Source organism: Coccinella septempunctata, chromosome 8 (genome assembly GCF_907165205.1).
Source record: "Coccinella septempunctata chromosome 8, icCocSept1.1, whole genome shotgun sequence".
Taxonomy (NCBI): domain Eukaryota; kingdom Metazoa; phylum Arthropoda; class Insecta; order Coleoptera; family Coccinellidae; genus Coccinella; species Coccinella septempunctata.
The window spans coordinates 20,497,942-20,518,247 of NC_058196.1; the positions used below are offsets into that span (position 1 = coordinate 20,497,942).

Here is a 20,306-nt window from a genome sequence, read left to right on the forward strand (position 1 = left end):
AAGAGCGCTTAATTTTAAGGCTAGCTTTAGCCATTTAAATGTCACTTTACAGTTGGTGCAACGTGATTTAAGTTAAGGGTTCATTTTAAGGGACGCTTAACACTAAGCGCGTTTGGTGCAAACGTATCTTAGACAAAAAAAATGATACGTCACTGGTTTTTCCAACAATAAATTTATTCTTGAAATCTCTATTCAAACAACAACAAATTTGGTCTCCTGACTTTTTGACGTACGAGGCATCGTTTACGAGTAAACAGTGAAACACATTCTCATGCATGAAGAATTACTAAAATTTTATATGGTACATGATAGTAGTAATAAAAAAAATTAGCGTTAACAGTGACACTCGAATATGAATAATTTAAAGAAGATGTTCGAACTATGAATCATTTTGCTGAACGCATAATTCACATCAACGTCCAACAGATCCCACAGCAGCAGCTAAATTTCAACGCCCTGTATCTCGGAGAGGAAGCATTTCTCGACATTTGTTTATATGACAAACTATGGCTTATTTTTGACGGAGAATACGTGGTTGAAATTTCTTGGTTAAGATCTGGACCATACTGTATAATTGAGCAGATAATCTATAGAAACAAGAAAGCAATAAAAAAAATTTGTGGTGTTCCCCTATAACATATCAATAATGATATTGATAGCCTACCCTCTATGATAACTTTCGAACTCGAGTGCAATCATCAGTCAATCCTGGGTGACATCGTTTTCTCCAATGGTCCTTAATCATTTCTCTGATCCTACATCATCTCTAATGAACAACTTCCGGTTCAATATTCGATCCCCTATAAGCTTCCTTATACGAAATCATTACGGTCATCAACCGGACAATTTAGACAGAAAACCAACTAGAAAAATCCATTAGTCGGGCGAAAATGACGTCGCCTTCTTAGATACGAAACGTGTAGATGTTACTAATGGCCAACTTAACTAGCCGTTACTTCAGCCCCCCTGAGAGGTAAAACCATCCCGAGATCGTTCGATTGATTAGTGTTCTCCCATTTTTTTCCTGGATTTATTTGCCTCATTGCGTGTCTTTGGTATAATCCCCTCCTGAAGTTCGCTTCCTTCGGCCGAGGCTCTCCGTTCAATTCCAATAAATTGCTCTTCGAATTCGACCCCGAGCTAGAAAGCATAATTCAAATCCCCCAAAAGGCTCCCTTCATTACGTTCTATTTCACGACAGGTGCATGGATTTTAGGATTTCATTCTTCGCGAAAATTAATGTTCTTTTACGGTTGAATTCTCGAGATTTCGATTCATCAGAATTTCGCACTTTTCTTTCTTTCATGAAGCCACCTTCATCCAATCAGAATGAAATTTTATTTTCACTGGGAGCAGAGTGGATTTTCGATTTGGTTTTTTAGATTTAAAACTGTTTTGATGTTATGTGATGTGGTCATGAAAAATAGCCGAAATGAAGAATATAAAAATTTTGAATCATTTGTAGTTGGGGAGCCGACGATGCTAAATCAGGATTTACTCGAGCGCCGTGGAGACCCAGCGGTGGGGATAGCGTCTGCAGGCGTTTTTTTTAAATATATCCCTTCCTCTACAACTAATCGTTTTTGTATTCATCATGAAAGTTGTAGGTAATAAAATTCTATACAACTTTTTCCCGAAGCAAATTTTCATACCCTCCTTTACCGTTTCCGAGCTAGAGGATGATAACGACGAGGAGCTCAGCCACACATGCGAAAGGCCAAGGTCAATGTAGAAACTAAGTCTAATGTCCATTTTTGCCATGTATCTCAAAAATGTTTGAGCGTAGAAAAAATTGCTTCGGACAAAACTTGTAGAAAATGTTATGCTCTACAACTTTTATAATGAATGCGAATACAATTTGAAGCCCAGGAGAGGAGAAAACTCAAAAAAACTGAATTTTGTGACTCTGAAACTGTCAGATCATATTTTTCCGTTATTCTTGAATCATTAGCTTCAAATTAAGAAAAAAAAAACACCCCTGTGGAGAATGTACACGTGACGTTTTTTTATGTTTTATATGTTACTTTCGATTTTTTCAGGTCCTTCAGGTCTTGAAAGTACATATAACCAGATCGAGGGACTAATAAGGATACACTTGATCGATGTTTTATACAGGGTGTCCGGGGAATAACTGTACATACTCTTATCAGAGATAGAGTTGGACTAGCTGGTTACGGATTGACTATAAAAAATTAATTTCTGGATTTCCCTAGAAAGCTACAGGGTGATTTTTAAACTTCATGGAAATACTTAGACCATCATAAAATCCAAACCTATTAACGGATATTATTGAAACTTGGAAGGCTATTGACACATGCTGAGGTCAAGTCAGAAAGATATCAATTAATTCATTATTCCAGGGCCGGACTCATTAATCTTCATTTTAAGTGATCGGGTTAAAAAAACACTCTGTATTTCGAATTACAAATAATTGATTCGCTTTTTAGGAGGAAGCTAAATTATGCTTCAATTTTTGGTATCACTCAAAGTTGTCACATTACACAATTATATTTTATGAATTTTTGAATTTGGATAAAGTACGAAAAATTGAATTTTTCACCATGAAGAGAACTGAAAATCTCATGTTTGAATATAAAATGCGAAAGTATTTGTAGAAAATTCACACAAAAAATCAGAGCTTCAATAAGCACTTCAATAACGAAACAATTTCAAATGAAAAACACTAAAATACAGTAAAGAGTACCTAATAAAAATAAAAATAGGAACGAATGAATTTCTGAGTCAACGTTATTTCAAAAGTGGTTCGAAATGAAAATCATTAGCCTTCCGAATCATATCGCCATTATTTCTTGAAATATCGCAACAGTTGATTATTCTGTTCATCAGCTGTTCTCTTGACCGGAAGAAGTGTAACTTTGGTCTATATCATTGTTGTCGAACACCCGGTATACATAAGAATAATTTTGAAATATGCTTCTGTATACCCTATACACATCAACAGTTTTTTTTTCAAAATACCTTCATTTACTCCCTCAAAGTGAAATCCGCGTCAGGGGTGGCCACCCAGTATATCAACAAATTATTATATAGTCTTCTTTTCCTTCAGTGACTTTTTTAAGAAAATTTATTATTTATTTTCGACCTGCACAAGATGACTGTTCAGGTAAATAAATTGCAATTTTCGAACTTTATCCAAATTAATACATTCATAAAAAAATAATTGTTGATGTGACAACTTTGAGAGATACCAAAAATTGATGCATAATTTAGCTTCTTTCTAAAAAGCGAATCATTTTTTTGTAATTAAAAAAAAAACACTTTGTATTTCACAAAGTGTTTTTTTTTACCCTGAACACTTTAAATGAAGATAAATAAGTTCGGCCCTGGAATAATGGAATAATTGATATCTTTCTATATTTACCTTAGCATGTGTCAATAACCTCCTAAGTTTCAATAAAATCCGTCAATAAGTTTGGATTTTATGATGGTCTAAGTATTTCCATGAAGTTGGCCAATCACCCTGTAGCTTTATAGGGAAATCCAGAAATTAATTTTTTATAGTCAATCCGTGATCAGCTAGTCCAAATCTATCTCTGGTATGAGTATGTACAGTTACTCCCCGGACACCCTGTATAACTCCGTCATTTCAAAAGTTTCATATAAGCAATTGTTGGTGACATGGTTTATTTTGATAAGTTCTACCACCTGTTAAAGATGAAGACTCACTCTTTGAAGCACCTTGTATTTTATATTTTCACAATTATTTATTTTGTGAGTTTTGCCCAGTGATTTCGAAAGTAAGGTAGGTTTAACACCGATATTACTATAAATGATAGGGAAAAGGATTTGGAGTGGCAGAAATCTACAATGAGTGTTAAATATAGAGAACGTATCACCATGGAAACGCTCTTATTTGAGTAACGCATAACTCAAACAACGAGGTGTACCAAGGGAAGCACAGGATCTCTTATTGGAGGCCAGTAGCCGAAGTATAAAATGAATCGGAAATATTTTAGGGAGAAAGGAACATGTAAATTTCCAACACAAAATTGTGATTAGTTTTCCCTGAACTTCTAGTAAGCGATTGCGGTGAATAACCCTGTATAATCGTGAAAATTAGATTTGGACGAAAACATTTTATTAAAATTTTCAGAACTACTCCATCCTTGCGTATTACACAGACAAACATTTAGTAAGAATACACCTACTTCCTCTGTATGTACTGTATGTATGTACAGCAAAATTGAACCAATTCCACCAAGATTTCCAATAGAAAATAAATTGAATAGAAATAAAATGAAAGGGCCACTCTCAAATATTCTCCAGATGAATTTAGTTTCTATATTTCAGAAGAGTTTTGGAGAAGTTTACTTCATTTATATTTAAAAGTCCAACTCAGTTCAGAAGCGCTGTTGAATCAAATATTTATATAGTTCTGGTCAAACTACTAATACGGGTAAATTGGGTTCACAGTGAATTTCTGTCAACATCAAAGTTATATCCAAGCGTATGATGTTGCTTATTTATTTGCTTTCTATGTATGTTATCAATACTTGATAGAGAAATCCAATCTAGGCCTACTTAATTGCTGAAACATCGAATGTTTGAAGATATTGAGGATGATAATAATATGGTCGAACAAAGCTGATTGGTTATCAAAGTAATCTTTCAAGTTTTGAAAATAAGATCATAGAATGTATAACACTTTGGCTAAGTCATACGGTTTATTATAACAACTGATACATTCTCAAAAAAATGATTTTTTCGTCGACCTAAAAAAATAATGATATTTCACGTTCTCATTTCTGAATGACAGTTCGACCGTTTTTGAAGGCAAGTATTTTCGTTACCATCCACTTTTCGTCCTCAAACACTTTTCGTCTGCTTTGTTCCTCGCCTAATTACAGTTGACAGAGAGGCGATTTAATCAATTTCGAGAGCCAGGATTTGAAGAAAATATAAGTGCCTGTGGTAATAACTGTCATTTCCACCTGTCAAATTATTTCTTCACGAAATCTGATATATTTTTCGAGTGAATTAAGAACGTGGTTTGAATATTATTATTCATTATAATCAAGAATGGATAATGACAGCGATATTGATATGAGTAACACTCCTCCAGAGATGAGGCAATTGGTAACTACGGCCAGGTTGGATTTACAGCACACAAATGAATACTTGCTTTCATAAAGGTATGCGAGGTCGACGAAAAAATTTAATATGCACCTCGGCAAACAACCGTCATACTGTCTCGCCTGCTTACTAGCCTCGGCTACGCCTACGCCAATTTGCAGGCTCGAGTGTAATAGACAGTTTTCCGTCCTTGGTACATAAATGAATATTATGCGTTGATTGTTCAAACATAAAACTGATGAACAACTTGATAATTGCTATCTATCTTTGGCAAAAAATATGTGTGAGTATACTTCACAGTTGAATTACTCTCTAGTCTGGCGTTCCACGCTGATCATTGATATGTTTTTCATGCTGAACTTGAGGCTATGTAAGTTGACATAGCTGCAGGGATAAGACACTTTTCGGAGAAAATTATGGTTTTCAATTTTTGTATTGAGGCAATACAGTATTAAGAACATGACATGAGTGGATGAGTTGATATCTTGGTTGATATTGAAAACCATCATATTATGTATATCGATTTCCATAAAAAATATATCCAATTTCCTGATGAAAACAACCTACTTTCAATACGAAAATTATATTCCTCATAATATGCTTACAACTTTTCAAGGATAAAAATACTCAGCTCTTTGCAATATGACTGAAATTTTCAATTTTTTTTATATAGATAGGCTCAATCGACTTTAGGAAATTATTTCATTGAATTAACGAACTCTGCCAGTTATGCACCATATAAATGAAATCAACTGCCCCTCAATTTACTTATATCAAAAATTGGAAAACAGATATCCGAAGAAATCGAATATATGGATTAGCAATCAATGTTTGAAAGAAATATCTGTTAACTACGAATAAATAAAACAGTCAGGGCGTCACATATCAATTGCCTATACTGATAAAATATTATAATTTGAATTAATGGAATCAATAACCATCGAACTGTTTCAAAAAACAAATTTGGCCATATGGCCACTATACAAAAACAGGTTTAAAACTATGCCAATAAGATTGAGTAAATATGTCAGGATTCGATCAAGAAATTCATCATTGGACCATCACATCATATCGATGTGTGATTGAAAAAATATCTACTCACCATCTTCATCTATACGCATGGAATGTGAACTCACCTGAAAAAGAAAAAAAATTTTAGACATAATGATTTGAATATCGAGATAAAAATCATGATATAATACCTCTGCAGTCGAATATTCATATAAGGAATTTCACATCGAAGTGAGGCAAAATCAGTAGTAAACTTGCATAAATCTTTATTCCGATATTCTAAAAGTTGTCCCATAGTTCTCATAAAATCTCGTTAAAAAGTTTTCTGCAAATACTTGCTTCATATGGTTTTAATGCCAAATGTATTCATAATAAAAATTTTAGGAAATATAATTTTTCAACACTGCATGATAAAGCGAAAAGAGCATACCTTTTTTGGTGGAAAATATATTCTTGAAAAATATCATAATTTTCAAATGTTTCAGATATAGTTGCAATACAAGTTCTACTACATTCATTAGAGTTGTTCATTGAAATTTTAATTTATGTGTCTTCAAATAATTAATTGGCAGAGATGACTTTTGTTTTTTTTGCATGTAGGCTTCTGTCAAACAATGTTATTTGCTTGTTATTTGATATTACCCTACGAGTATTTAACATTCTTATCACACCCTGTATGTCGTGAACTAGCAACATTTGTAGGAGCATTAGTTATTATTGAGTTGAATACCCAATGGTAGGAGGCAACTTCGGCTTAGGCCTGGTACTTTCACGTGCATAACTAAATTCATTCGATGGATAAGTCTTGTTCTTAGAATAAGTAAAAATGCAGTCTTCTCAGTTTCAGATAGTGTTATTCATCGAAAAATTCTTTCATTGAAACTCGTTAATGAGATTTTATTTGTCATAGATGGAATGTCGGTACGTCATTATTGGTTGAATTTTTCAGATTCTGGATGTATGGTTATTCTTTGTATGCTTTCACGAAATATTTGCTTTCTAGTTGGAATTATGACAATTTCTACAATGCGGTGTCTTATTTTACATTAATCAGTGAAAAGTAGTATACCGTGTTTTCATAGAATTGTTATTCTGGATTTTCGTTTTGATTTGAATCACATATTCACACCAATGAGAAAACGACTTTTCCAACATAATGAAAAAACACATAATCAGATAAATACTGAAGAAAATTGTTGTATTTTTACGAACCATAATCACGAAAGTGGAAATACAAAGGAGTATTGAAAATCGTCAAATTCAATTCACGGATACAGAATCCATTTCATCCCCATAAAATTTGAGATAGAGAAACACCATTCGGCAATTATTCCCTACCGATGGAGTGGAAAAATATTTTTCGTGATAAATAGCTTGCATGTATCTACTAAAGGTATCTACTTGATTGAATGATTGAATTTCCCGAGGGTGACATGGAAGAAACACTGAGATTCTGTGTCTCGAGGAATGGATGTAACATGATACGCATTTCAATCTGGTGAGGCTCTATCGTCGTTAAATGCTCTATATTTCATATTTGAAGAGAGCAAATCGATTATTTAAATTTTAACATTGATTTTGTTTCAGAGACTGGGAGTGAAAACCCTGAAAATTTCAGAAGATGCAGATTCCTGCCAGATTGAATTTTAATCGATATCTTAGAGTAAAATCAGCATAAAAGTGAAATAATCACTAACTACTGAGTCTCGCATGCATTATTCTATAAATGAAATGGACATAGAATACTTCAATACATTGTAATAGTAAAGGTCATAGAATGAGATGAATATTCATAAATTTTTTTGCTCTTTTTTATTTCCAAAAAGCTTTACCATAGAACCAGTGGATGGAAACCCATGGTCCTACTACCTGGCCAACAAGATCACCGGACCTCAATCGTTTGATTTTTTCGCATGGGGATATGAATAATAAAATTTTCTGCCATAAATGGGGATGATTAGAGCAGAGAGTCAGAAACGCCATCAGAGAGATTTCCCACGTTATATGCTGTTAGAAAAAGACGTCAAATTTGTTCACAGAATAATGGTACTCCATTTAGGAACTTCGTATTATATTGAAATGGATTATAGAAATAATTCTTCTCCATATTTATTCAAATTGAGTGTAACATGAAGTACATAATTTCAATGAAGTTATTGATGTTTCAGCTAACATCGTAGTTTCGCATCATAGAGATGAAGATTTATTGGGAGTGAACATTTTTGTGGTCAAAGGTTGCATAGAATTCTGTGGAAAATGGTAAGTCTACTAAAATTGTGATTTCGCCTTGAGTGAGGAAGTAACATATCGACGTATGAATATTTTTGAAAGCTAATTTTCTTATGTAGATATTATTTATGTAACAAGAGATCAAAAAAAGATATGAGGAAGTTACGTATATTTTCCACTTTTAGTACAACACATAAAAAAAGTTGAATATAGTGTCGTGACCCAGTTCAAAAGTGCCTGTAGAAAGTTCTTAGTATTTCATATATTCTAGAAAATAAAGAATTTATGACACATTTTCGAAATCGACAAAATATAAAAATTTTGTTATATTTTCGAAACGCATGAAAATATCGAGAAACAGTTACCACCAATGGAATTTTCACAAAAATCGAGTCCAAAACCTTTCAACGTTTTTACCTGTCTAGTCTGGAAGTACCATAAATAACCAAAATCAAACAATTTGGGATACCCTGTATGTTTTCAACCTTGAATTACTCGGAAACGGTCAATCTCCACTATACTCACACCCAACATACGCAACAACGGCTAAACCATCTCTCAACTTTATGAAATTTCATACTCCATCCCCATGAAATAAAAGATAAAAGCATATTGGATAACGCTGTAACAGGGTTTCATTGTTTCTGTCCAAAAATTAATCGAATCTGAAAGAGCACAAGCAGAAGTGGCGTAATGCCGAGTTTCATTACGAGGCCTCCTGCCAGCGATTAGAACACCCCCATCCCCGATAGTTTGATTTATAATGAACAAATTGAATTTTCGTCCCGAAATTTTTCATGTCATACAGATGTCGGATTAATTTAACACACACATCAATCACTGCGCTGGATTTTGAGATGACCTACGGAAATGTGATATAACTGCGTTTTATCGGATGATCTGAAAATCCGTTGAAACGATATATAGGGCGATTCACAGCGATGGCCTATTTGAAGTATATGGAGAACTATTCAAAATTTTGTGCTGAAAATTTGTATGTTGATGTTTCCGACAGTCAACTTTCTCTATGATATATTTTCAGACCTCTGCAACTTCCGGTTATACCGGAAACAGCGTGCTGCTTTATTTTCAAATGGCACACTCAGTTTATCTCCGCATCGTCATTCCAACAGTATACCGTACCTTGGGTAAAAATTCAACGGTTTATTGAGATTCTCATGAAAAAACTTGTGAAAACGGGAGATTACACTTTTTTTAATATTTCTTCAGAAAAAGGTTTTTTCAGAGGAATCTTAATGATTTTTATATTTTTCTGTAGTATTTTAACACTGTATGCTGTTTGTACCTGAATTCTGAAAAAACAGGATGCTTATGAGAAGATCATTAAGTTGGAAAAATCGAATTCATCAAAACTCAAGATTTTCAAATTACAACCTCTATTTTTTATTCTTTCAGCTGATTGTACGTTAAAAAAAGGAGGGGGTACCCAAATAAACCCTATACCTTGAATAGAAACTTTCCGAGTTTTCAATAAAGAAAAACTTGAAATAAGGGTAATCAGCCATTTCAAACTACTTGACTACTTATACGTTCTGATGAAATTTTGGCATTTCATCAGAAATGAGTTCCTTGTTGGGATTGTTGATAATTCGTTAAAAATTCACGAAATGTCAAAATCATTTATGGAAACGTCGAATTTTGGTTTCCTTTGATTTCCGGAAATAACGAACTATCCAAGCAGTTCGAAATTGCTGTTTTAACTCACTTCTAGTATTTTTCTGATAACTCTGAAAGGTTTCAATTAAGGTATGGAGTTCATACAGTTAACTGCCTCATTTTTCACGAAGAATTTTAGGTTCTGTTTTGAAAATCTTGGATGTTGATGAATTCTATTCGTCCAACTTGGTAATTTTGTTATAAAAGCTAGTATATTTCCGATAGACATAGAAAACAATAAATAACACAAGGTCCTTTCGTTTGCATAAAAAGTGTAGCACTTTTCTACACTCGATTTGATTTACACCTGTGTATAGGAATTGTAGTTAATCTACACATAGTCAAAAGGAGATGTAGATAAACTACACCTCCTCTACACTGGTGTAAATTCAATCAACGAACGAATACCAAAATCGAGTGTCGAAAAGTGCTACACTATGATCCTTTCGTTTGCATAAAAAGTGTAGCACTTTTCTACACTCGATTTGATTTACACCAGTGTAGGAGAAGTGTAGTTTATCTACACATAGTCAGAAGGAGATGTAGATAAACTACACCTCGTCTACAGTGGTGTAAATTCAATCAGCAAACGAATACTAAAATCGAGTGTAGAAAAGTGCTACACTTTTTATGCAAATGAAAGGATCTTTTTTATGCAAAAAAAAAGACCTTTTGTGATCAGTTGAAAAACTTGTTTTACGGTGTCATGTAGTTAAGGTAGAAATGGTGTAGAAGTATCGAGAAACAGTATCAAAAGTTATTGAGAAATTGCTAGTGGTTAGAGTGCTGTCTTCACCCCAACTTACCTCAATCGATAAAATAACCAACGGCTTGTTTAGAAACAAACAGCTATTGATTTACAGCCATAACGTAAGGCGCGTACTCACTGGCGAGCCTCAACAGCAACCGTCTATATAAATCCCATAAAATTTTACGCCGCAGACTTCATAGACAGGCATTTTTGTCTATCTCATCAAGATAGTGTATTTGTTGTCCTTTATTATCAACGCATATTTCAGTCGATGTTGCCAACTTGTGCAATAGAAACGAAACGCTTTAAATTTTAAATACCCATTTTCATTTTTGATTTTTAAGTACTTAAATATTTTTTTTTTGGGAAACGGTTGTGAAGTTTCAAAGATATTTCATAAAAAATACATCATTTTCGTCAGAAGGAGTATTCCCTATTGAGCATCTGATTGTGAGGCTCGATACTCAATATTATATTGACGTATGATCTGTATTCGAGCTACTCCATCTTCTTTTGTTTATTCTTTATTTTCAAACCAAGACATGCGTTTCGATATATCAATATCAGGTGAACTGAAATATTTGAAACAAACTACGTAAACAAGCATTTGATTTTACTCTTTAATATCTAAAGGGGGTTTCCAGAACATTCAGATCACTTTCGGAGCAGGTACAAATCAGTCCAGTGATGGATCGACGATTTCCTGGGCCCTACGCTTGAAAACTTTCAGGGCCCCCCCTATAGTTTTTCAATTCCTGTCAAAAAAAAAGATCCAATGAGAATTCAGTTTTTTCAAAACCAACATGAATTTTATTAATGAAATATAGAAAACATCAATTGAAATATATCGAATAAATTAAAATCAACAAAAAAGAAAACAACTCAACAAGAGTGAATCAGTTACAGAATACAACTCAATATTTCTTTATACAAAAAAAAAACTAACATGAATATAGGAAATCTAAACTTAATTAGTCAAGTGAACTTTTTTCTTTATTTTCATATTTGATAAGTAATATTTGCGTCCTTTGATGATAATAATCGATGAAATTCTCGGTTGAGAACAACTTCAGAATACTAATTTTCATCCAATGTTTTGTTTATTTCATGCATAAACTTCATCAGGACCTGCCAAAGTACAAATCCATCACACTTCTCAGAATGAGGTCAAAAAGATTTATTTTTTAATTTTTCGACCCCACTCTTAGCTGTGTGATAGCTTTGTATTCCTTTTCAGGCCCTGATGAAGTTTATGCATGAAATAAACGAAACGTTGGCTGAAAATTTGTACTGTGAAGTTGTTCTCAACTCAACCGACAATCCTATCAATTTTTTATTTTCATGTACATTATTTTATTGCAGCATCGTAATCCGCACTGTTCGTTATATCACTATCGAAGGAAAGAGTTCCTAAGAAAAAAAATAAAAATGTTTTTTTTGAAGAACAGAGATTCATTCATGTTATTAACTTTCCCAGGTGAAATTATCTCTTCTTTGAATTTCCACATGAAAAAATTTCTCGAAAAGTCTCGCCATTGGCTACAATTCGTATCCTGGTGAAATTGAAAAAAGACGTTCGTTAAGTTCATCTTTCCGATGAAAGTGGAAACTATTGTAATATTCGTAACTTCTACTTATCGTTCAAGTGTTCTGGCAACACCCCAGATTTTGGTAGTCTTTCCCCCTTTATTTCTTATACGGATGGCGAGAAATTCCCGTGGTATGAACTCCTCTTAAAGTTATTGTAATTGCAATTATTTTGTCATTATGAATGCGGAAAGTGAACTGAAAGAATATGTCCAACAGCGTTTTCCAATATCAGGAATGAAATTATAAAAACCAATCAACCGGCTGGAATCGACCTGAAATTGTAGTGTGGTATGGCTAAAAGCGAAGTAATGAAATTACAATCTGCTATGGTTGTGCACCGGGGCAAAACTATCACTGAAATACGTTAGTTCTAATAACGTTTACTATATTAATGAACCGACTTGCTCGCTACAGAGATTCATGCATTATTTATGTCCTGGCAATTTGCGAAATATTGAACGAAGAGTACTCAGTTTGTGTAATAAATGGTTCGATGCAGCAGACAAATGTTTGATCAGCATTGGAGTAACCATGAAAACAAGTCATGAATTTCTAATTTATTTTCACAGTGATTTCGCTCGAATATTCTGCATTCTCCGTTCTCCACAAAAAGTAGGATTGAAAGAGGAATAAGAATAATTTAAAAGAGACAAGGTTTCGTTTTTATATTCTTACCTATTTTATGGTACAGTGAACAACAGAAATGGTTTTTAATCGAATAATTTGTATGATCTTCAAATTAGTTGATCCTTTGATTTGAAAATTTTTATTTATTCCGACATATTTTTCAATTTCTGCATCTAACTCAATTGATAGGTACACTCATCCATTCTACATTCATTTGACAATTTTGTTATTCATGTACTTACGGTTTATACTTTTTCAAACAGTGTGTTTTTGAAAGTCAAAATAGTCGAAATAACCCGTTTAATTGAAAATCACCAAATCAAAACTGTCGAAATGAAAAAATTTAAAAAATCAAAAGTTCGCCTGTTACTCCTTATACGCCACTGTGATGACGATTATCGAAAAGTCACGATAAACACTCATCTTGTGAGGAGTGAATCAAACATAGGGTTTCATGGAAATGACAATGAAAACTTGGTTATTTTATCGATTGAGGTAAGTTGGGGTGAAAACAGCACTCTGACCACTAGCAATTTCTCAATAACTTTTGATACTGTTTCTCGATACTTCTACCTTCAACTACATGACACCGTAAAACAAGTTTTTCAACTGATCACAAAAGGTCCTTTCCTTTGCATAAAAAAGGTTTTTTTTGCAACTTTGGCGCCCTCCCACACATTTTGGACACGCTTAAATTGTCAGATTAAGAGAATATATACTTTTCAACATGTAATTAACCACATATATGTTTATCTAACATCGAGTATGTACAATGATCGTTTTTTTTTTACTATTCTGACAGGCTGTCCTAGACCATTCCCCCTATATACAGGTCTAATTTTTAGTAGAGGTACTCTACAGGTTCCAAGGTATGTCCCTTTATATTAATCTGACACGCTCGAGTAAATCCCGAAATTCCCCCTTCGTCTCCCCAACTATTTCGGATATGTATGAACTGAGTACATATCAGCTAATTAAATTGCTTATCGCCTATGTCATAATTCCATTATGTGATATTTTACCAAGTTTGCTTCTCAATACTAGAGTGTCAGAACAGAGTTATTAGAATATTCTAATTTGACATAACACTCTTCTCGTATGAAGAATTTCATATCCATTCAAGTTTTTCGAGTATGAGTCTAGCAGATTTTGTAATGATTTTTAAGTTCAATTCGATTAATTAATTTAACATGTTACCTCTATGTTCAGAGACTCTGTCTGTAGTTTGATTCACCAATGAATAAGGGCTGAATAATCACAAGTGATTTTTGAATATCATGATACTATAGGAAAGTAATGAATTTGTATCGTTGGAATTTGAAGTATCATAATATAATGACCAATCTGAAAAAAAAATGTAATATATTTTAAAAATTCCACCTTACCTTCTTTCGGCACGTTATATCCATGCACCTCGCAGTACGTTGTGGGTGCCAGGGAATGTCCAGGACTAGGAGTGTTCAAAGTAGTAGGAGTTGTTGGAGGGTCTATCGTGAAAAACGTCGCGGCGGATGCCCCGTCATCCAATCCGAAATTAGGTCTCTGCTGATGCTGCTGCCTTCTGCACTTGGTGCACCTCTTCATCTCCGAGCGCACACGCAGGAGCCACACCATACCAAACAATGCCATGCCAACAGGCTGCCTCATGGTAGACACTTGGTCATGACATATGTCTTGTGGGTGCAACTCAAGCGCACACATGCCCCACCGCACATAAAATCTCACACTATTTTTGCGCCCTCAAATCATCTTCACCATTGGAAAAAAAATTAACAAATTCAATACGGAACAACTTATACAACAACAGGATTAAAGTCGCGAGGTGTATAAAACCTTTATTATGACGAAAACAATGCGGAACCTTATGTTATTTTATCGTCGTTGAGGGTTGTTAACTACCGCAATCCCCCTGTGTTGTTGTAGGGGCTTTGCCGTCTTAAAGGCGCACTCGTGCACTGAAGAAAGGACATTCTGAGCACACGGAGAACTTCGCGACTCGAGAATTCGACGGCATATTCACTTTATTAACTTCCTAACACTCCTCGCAGCTTTTCCACATCCGACTCGACCTGATAAGAAAAGTTTGATGAGATTTCTTTCCTTCCTTTTAATATTGAGAGGTCAGAAGAGACATGTACCCCGACGCGTGAAAGTCATGCTTGAACAGGTGGGACTGACCGGAAAATTGTGATGATGTTCGGAATATAAATCTAGTGTTCTCACGAGAAGGGCAGACTTTAGGAAGTTTCAACGATGCATCTGATCTGAAGTTCGATGAAATTTTTTGCGGAACTGATTTGCGGAATGAAATGAAACAAGTTTAATGTCTGATTGGTCTTGTGGATTCTGCCTCTCAATATTAAATGTGGAAATTTCTCGGAAATTGTTGTTCAAGCAGTTGTGGTCTTTCGTGGTGAAAATTTTCAAGTCTTTTGCCCTTTTCATCTCAGGCTTTCTTGTTTCTATAAAATTTCAATTTAACTTCATATGGTTGTCTTTTGTAAAATATGCATTAGAAAACACTATGCACAGTTGGTAATAGAAAACTTACCTGTAATTTTCAGATTATAGAGGGAAATTACTCAAAATTCGGCATAGAAGATTCCTGATCCGAAATTATCAATATTGCGCGAAAAAACAGGACGAAATATGAATCCCTTCCGAGATAAGGTGGTGTCAAAAAAATTTCTTGGCCTTATAATTGATAGAATTGCAAGATAAAGAGATATTTTGTTGAAATTTTTATTTAATTTTTTCATTCATCATAATATAATTTCAATTCTGAATCAACAAATCTATAAATAAACGTAAAACAACGATAAGACATATTACCTTAAGATTATAGAATAAACTTAAAATACTGCCATACCGTATGAATCACGAGTTTCTCTATTAACGATAAACAATAATTGATCTTACACTAGACTAAAATGACGGATATGAGACAGAAAATGGATCATCATACTTGGAAATAGTACATTGTTTACCGGGTAGCAAAAGCCTAACATTCCTGGACGACTGTGAAGACTGCAACACAGAGTCCAGGAATGTGGCTTTTCCTACGAGGTAAACACACTTTTTTCCGCAAATGGTTCAAAATTTTACAGATATTAATTAATTTTGAAAAGATCCCGAATTATTCTATTCATAAATAAATGGTGCTTTGAAATTCGTAATGAAATTGGTTGCGTAACTATGGAAACGTATCAATGTTGAATTGTCAAATTTGACGCATATAAATTTAATTGCTGGTGTTTTCGAGAACAAAATGATGTAAAATGATAGGCGATGATGAATTTCCCATTTCTGGAACTCCTCTAGAGCTGGTTGAGTCAGTGAATACTGATTCAATAGAATTAATACCAAAAAAATGAAGAGATATACACATAAACGTTTTATGGACTATCGCAAGAGTAAAAATACGAGTTCTTTCTCAGAAAATGTTTTTATGGCATACTTCTTGCAGTGAACTTTTAGAGTTCATGACAATCAAATAACTGTAAATATAACAAAGTGATTTCAAAATGTATTTTGCAATGCATCGAGATTTTCAAAATATGAATTACTTCCTTATGGACAACGTGTTTTCAATCATTTATGTAGAACACTAACAACAGTAAGGAGATGAATATTTCCTAACAGTTGGGAGATCTTAACTTTTTCTTTGAGAAATTTTGTCTGAAATGTCCAAATTTCTTAGCAATTTGCGGAAAACTCAGAAAACGCAGAAAGGCATCGGTGTAAAACCGAACACATAACATAATTGGCAGATTTGAGTAAAGAATTTTGCCTTGTGACCCTTGATACAATGTTGAATGGAATTCTAGCCAGCAAATGGGAACTTTGTGGTCACAAAACCGAACATTTTGAATGCTTTGGATGATATATCATCATATGTACCTAAATTGAGATGGTTATCCAAAATCTCAGCGAGATCGCGAACGCTATACACTCTTTCAAGGTCTACGCCATAAAGTAATAAAACCACAGCAAAGATCAAGATCTGTGAAATGAGATCATCGGACATTTTTCCGGATCTAAGTACAGATAATTCGTTTTCGGTAACATACTAAGATTGGCAGACATTGGCCGGAGACAACGAAGTGACTCTACTTTGAGTACTAGGGCAATAAAAGAAACGAGAAAGCCGATGAACTTGCAAAAAGAGTATCAAGGTTAATAACTGCTGGACCTGAGCCTTTCTGTGGGCTTGAAAAGTACCAATACAAGGCAGCGTTCCAACAATTGGAGTTGAACAACAGATTAACCCTCTGGAGAAACACTCCTGGACTTACTCAGTCAAAGAAATTCTTAATGATTTCACCGACCTACATCAGAAAACTGCTGAAGCTCTCACGAGCTGAGCTTCGGGTGGTTGTGGGACTGCTGACAGGACATTGTCGGTACAAATATTATTTGCACCGTATGGGTAAGTCAGCAGATGAGATTTTTAGGCTCTGTGGATCAGAAGCAGAAACAGCTGAACACATGGTATGCAAGTGTCCAGAGCTGGCGGACCTAAGAACCACTCATATGGGGAAACCGGTCCTGGATACTCACGAGGTAAAGGCAAAGGCCTCTAAGGATGTTGTCAGTTTTATCAAAACCATTGATGACCTCCTTGAGTTCCTACGAATGAGTAGGGTAGAGAGCAAAAGATCTACATGGTCGCAGTTCCCGGAAGGCTAATAGTGCCACAACTACCCCGTTTCAAAAAATAATAACCTAGGATTTTGCGCGAAAGCGTTGGTCAGATGTGACGTGGTAATGCACATCTCACGTCACATCAGATCAATTTGGACGCTTTTGGGACGTGGGGACGTCAGAGTAATCAGTATGCACTTTTATTTCAAATCGAAGCGATGATATATCGTCACGTTATACTGTGATACCGGGCAGATTTTATTTCTTGCCTAAATTCCTATTTCTTCAATCTGTCATAATATCGTTCAAACGAAAACCTTCCCTACACTTAAGTGAATCAAAAGCGGACGTCATGTTATATGTAGACGAACATACAAACAAACAAACCAACATACACACGAAATTTCAGATTTATAATAGAAGTAAGGATTGACAGTTCAGAAATGAACATTTAAACCATTATGTAAAATTCTAGATGATACGTTATTAAGGATTTTGGGAACCCCAGTTTAATGTTTAGGTGTTGATTGAATTTGAAATGGCTGTACTGCTCTGTACCCGTTGATACAAGACCATTTTAGTATATTTCATCTTGATCATTGACGTAATCATGAAGCCTTTCATGCATCTTATCCACTTGGCCCACTTCAGATTTATCCATTATGCCCGACAATAACTCTATCTTGACGTTGATCGCTCCGTGGAGGAACCTACTGAAGCGTCGCAAGATTTATATCCAACACTCCAGTGTCCAATGATTGCCTTTCTGGTGCCATTTGTCAGCAGCCAGTGAAAGGTCTTCCGGTCCTCGTCTTTCCAGCATGTTCCCGATGATGCGATTATTTCATACGCGGTGCATTCCGCCTCAGCCAGGGGGATTTTTCGCGAAAATGATAAATCGATTGAGGGAGGTGATAACGAGATCTTTATATATTATAGGAAAAAGGTTGAAAAAGATGAATGAGTTTTTTGAAATAACTCATTTACTTTTGATATCTTGACGTAGAGAAGAGATTAAAGATAGGAAGCAGTACTGAAACTTCTTTTTATACTAAAGGAAAGTTGATACCTCGAAATTAACAGAAAATTTGCCATTGGGTGTTTCTATGGTGCTTGATTTCAGAACTATGTATTATTATTATTGAAAGAATAACAGTATTTGATATTCAGGGTTTAATATTATTCAAAATATAATGGTAATTGGCGACGTTTCGGGCAGTAGGTACCCTTTTTCTAGCCTTCGAAATAATTTATTTTAAGTTATTTCCCAACTTATTTGTTGGATGTCATTGGGGTTATGATTTTAAATGATTATTTTTATTTGAACCGGGGTCTTTGTGGCTCTATTAGCCTTTCGGGAATTGCGACCATGTAGATCTTCACTATCTACCCTACTCATTCATATAAACTCAAGGAGGTCGTCAATGGTGTTCATAAAACTGACAACATCCTTAGGGGCCTTAGCCGTTACCTCGTGAGTATCCAGGACCGGTTTCTCCATATAAGTGGTTCTTATGTCAGCCAGCTCTGGACACTTGCATATCATGTGTTCAGCTGTTTCTGCTTCTGATCCACAGAGCCTACAAATCTCATCTGCTGACTTACCCATACGATACAAATGATATTTGTACCGACAGTGCCCTGTCAGCAGTCTCACCATCACCCGAAGCTCAGCTCGTGACATTTTTGACAGTTTTCTGGTGTAGGTCAATGAAATCATCACGAACTTCTTTGACTGAGTTAGTCCACGAGTGTTTTTCCAGAGGGTAAATGTGTTGTTCAACTCCCATTGTTGGACCGCTGCCTTGTATTGGTATTTTTCCACAGTCCACAGAAAAGCTCAGGTCCAGCAGGTTTTAACCTTGGTGATCTTTTTGCAAGTTCATCGGCTTTCTCGTTTCCTTCAACACCACAGTGTCCTGGTACCCATGGTAGAGTCACTTTGTTCCCTCTGGCCAGTTGCTTTATGGTATTACTCGGCACTCCCATGTGAGCAGAGATCTCTGGCTTCAAACAGATATCAGCCTGGAGAATGAAACTCTAGAACAGGTAGAGCAGTTCAAATACCTGGGAAGCTTCATAAATTCTAGGGCTAACCTTGACACGGAAATACAAAACCGTATCAATTCGGCATCACGGGCATTCTGGATGCTAAAGGATAGAGTGTTTCAAAATCACGACCTCAATCTGAAGACCAAGACAGCTGTTTAGAAAGCAGTCGTCCTCCCAACGCTTCTTTACGGAAGCGAAAGCTTGAACAAACGCATCAACGTCATCTAAGACAGATAATGCACATCAGATGGTTCCACAAAGTCTCGAATGCAGAAGTCTTGCAGCGCGCGAGTTGTAACGAGGGCCCGACTCAGCTGGAGCGGCCACATTCTGAGGATGTAGGACACAAGAATCCCAAAAATAGCTCTGTATGGCGAATTCACTGAGGGAGCCCGGAAACCAGGAGGCCAGTATAAGCGGTTTAAGGATACACTACATCAATCCCTAAAATCAGTTAATGGCAATCATAACTGGGAAGAACTAGCGTTAGACAGGTCACAGTGGAGGTCTTTGGTACACAGTTATAGTGGAGATTTGAGAAGGATACAGCGACGGCCAGATCTGGTTGGTGACCATCCATGCCCGGAGTGTGGTAGGATATGTAGGTCACGGTTGGGTCTCTACAGTCACA

At 35.3% G+C, this 20,306-nt stretch overlaps 1 protein-coding gene across 4 annotated transcripts in view; it reads right to left on the reverse strand.

The window, feature by feature from the left end:
• Positions 1-14,641, reverse strand: part of LOC123319500 (disks large 1 tumor suppressor protein) — a 693,102-nt gene extending 678,461 nt beyond the window's left edge. For all 4 annotated transcript variants that reach the window (XM_044906517.1, XM_044906515.1, XM_044906516.1 and 1 more), the window contains exon 1: positions 14,365-14,641. In XM_044906517.1, the coding sequence (XP_044762452.1) occupies positions 14,365-14,626 (262 nt within the window). In that variant the 5' untranslated portion in view covers positions 14,627-14,641. The remainder of the gene's footprint in view (positions 1-14,364) is intronic.
• Positions 14,642-20,306: the final 5,665 nt, after the last annotated feature.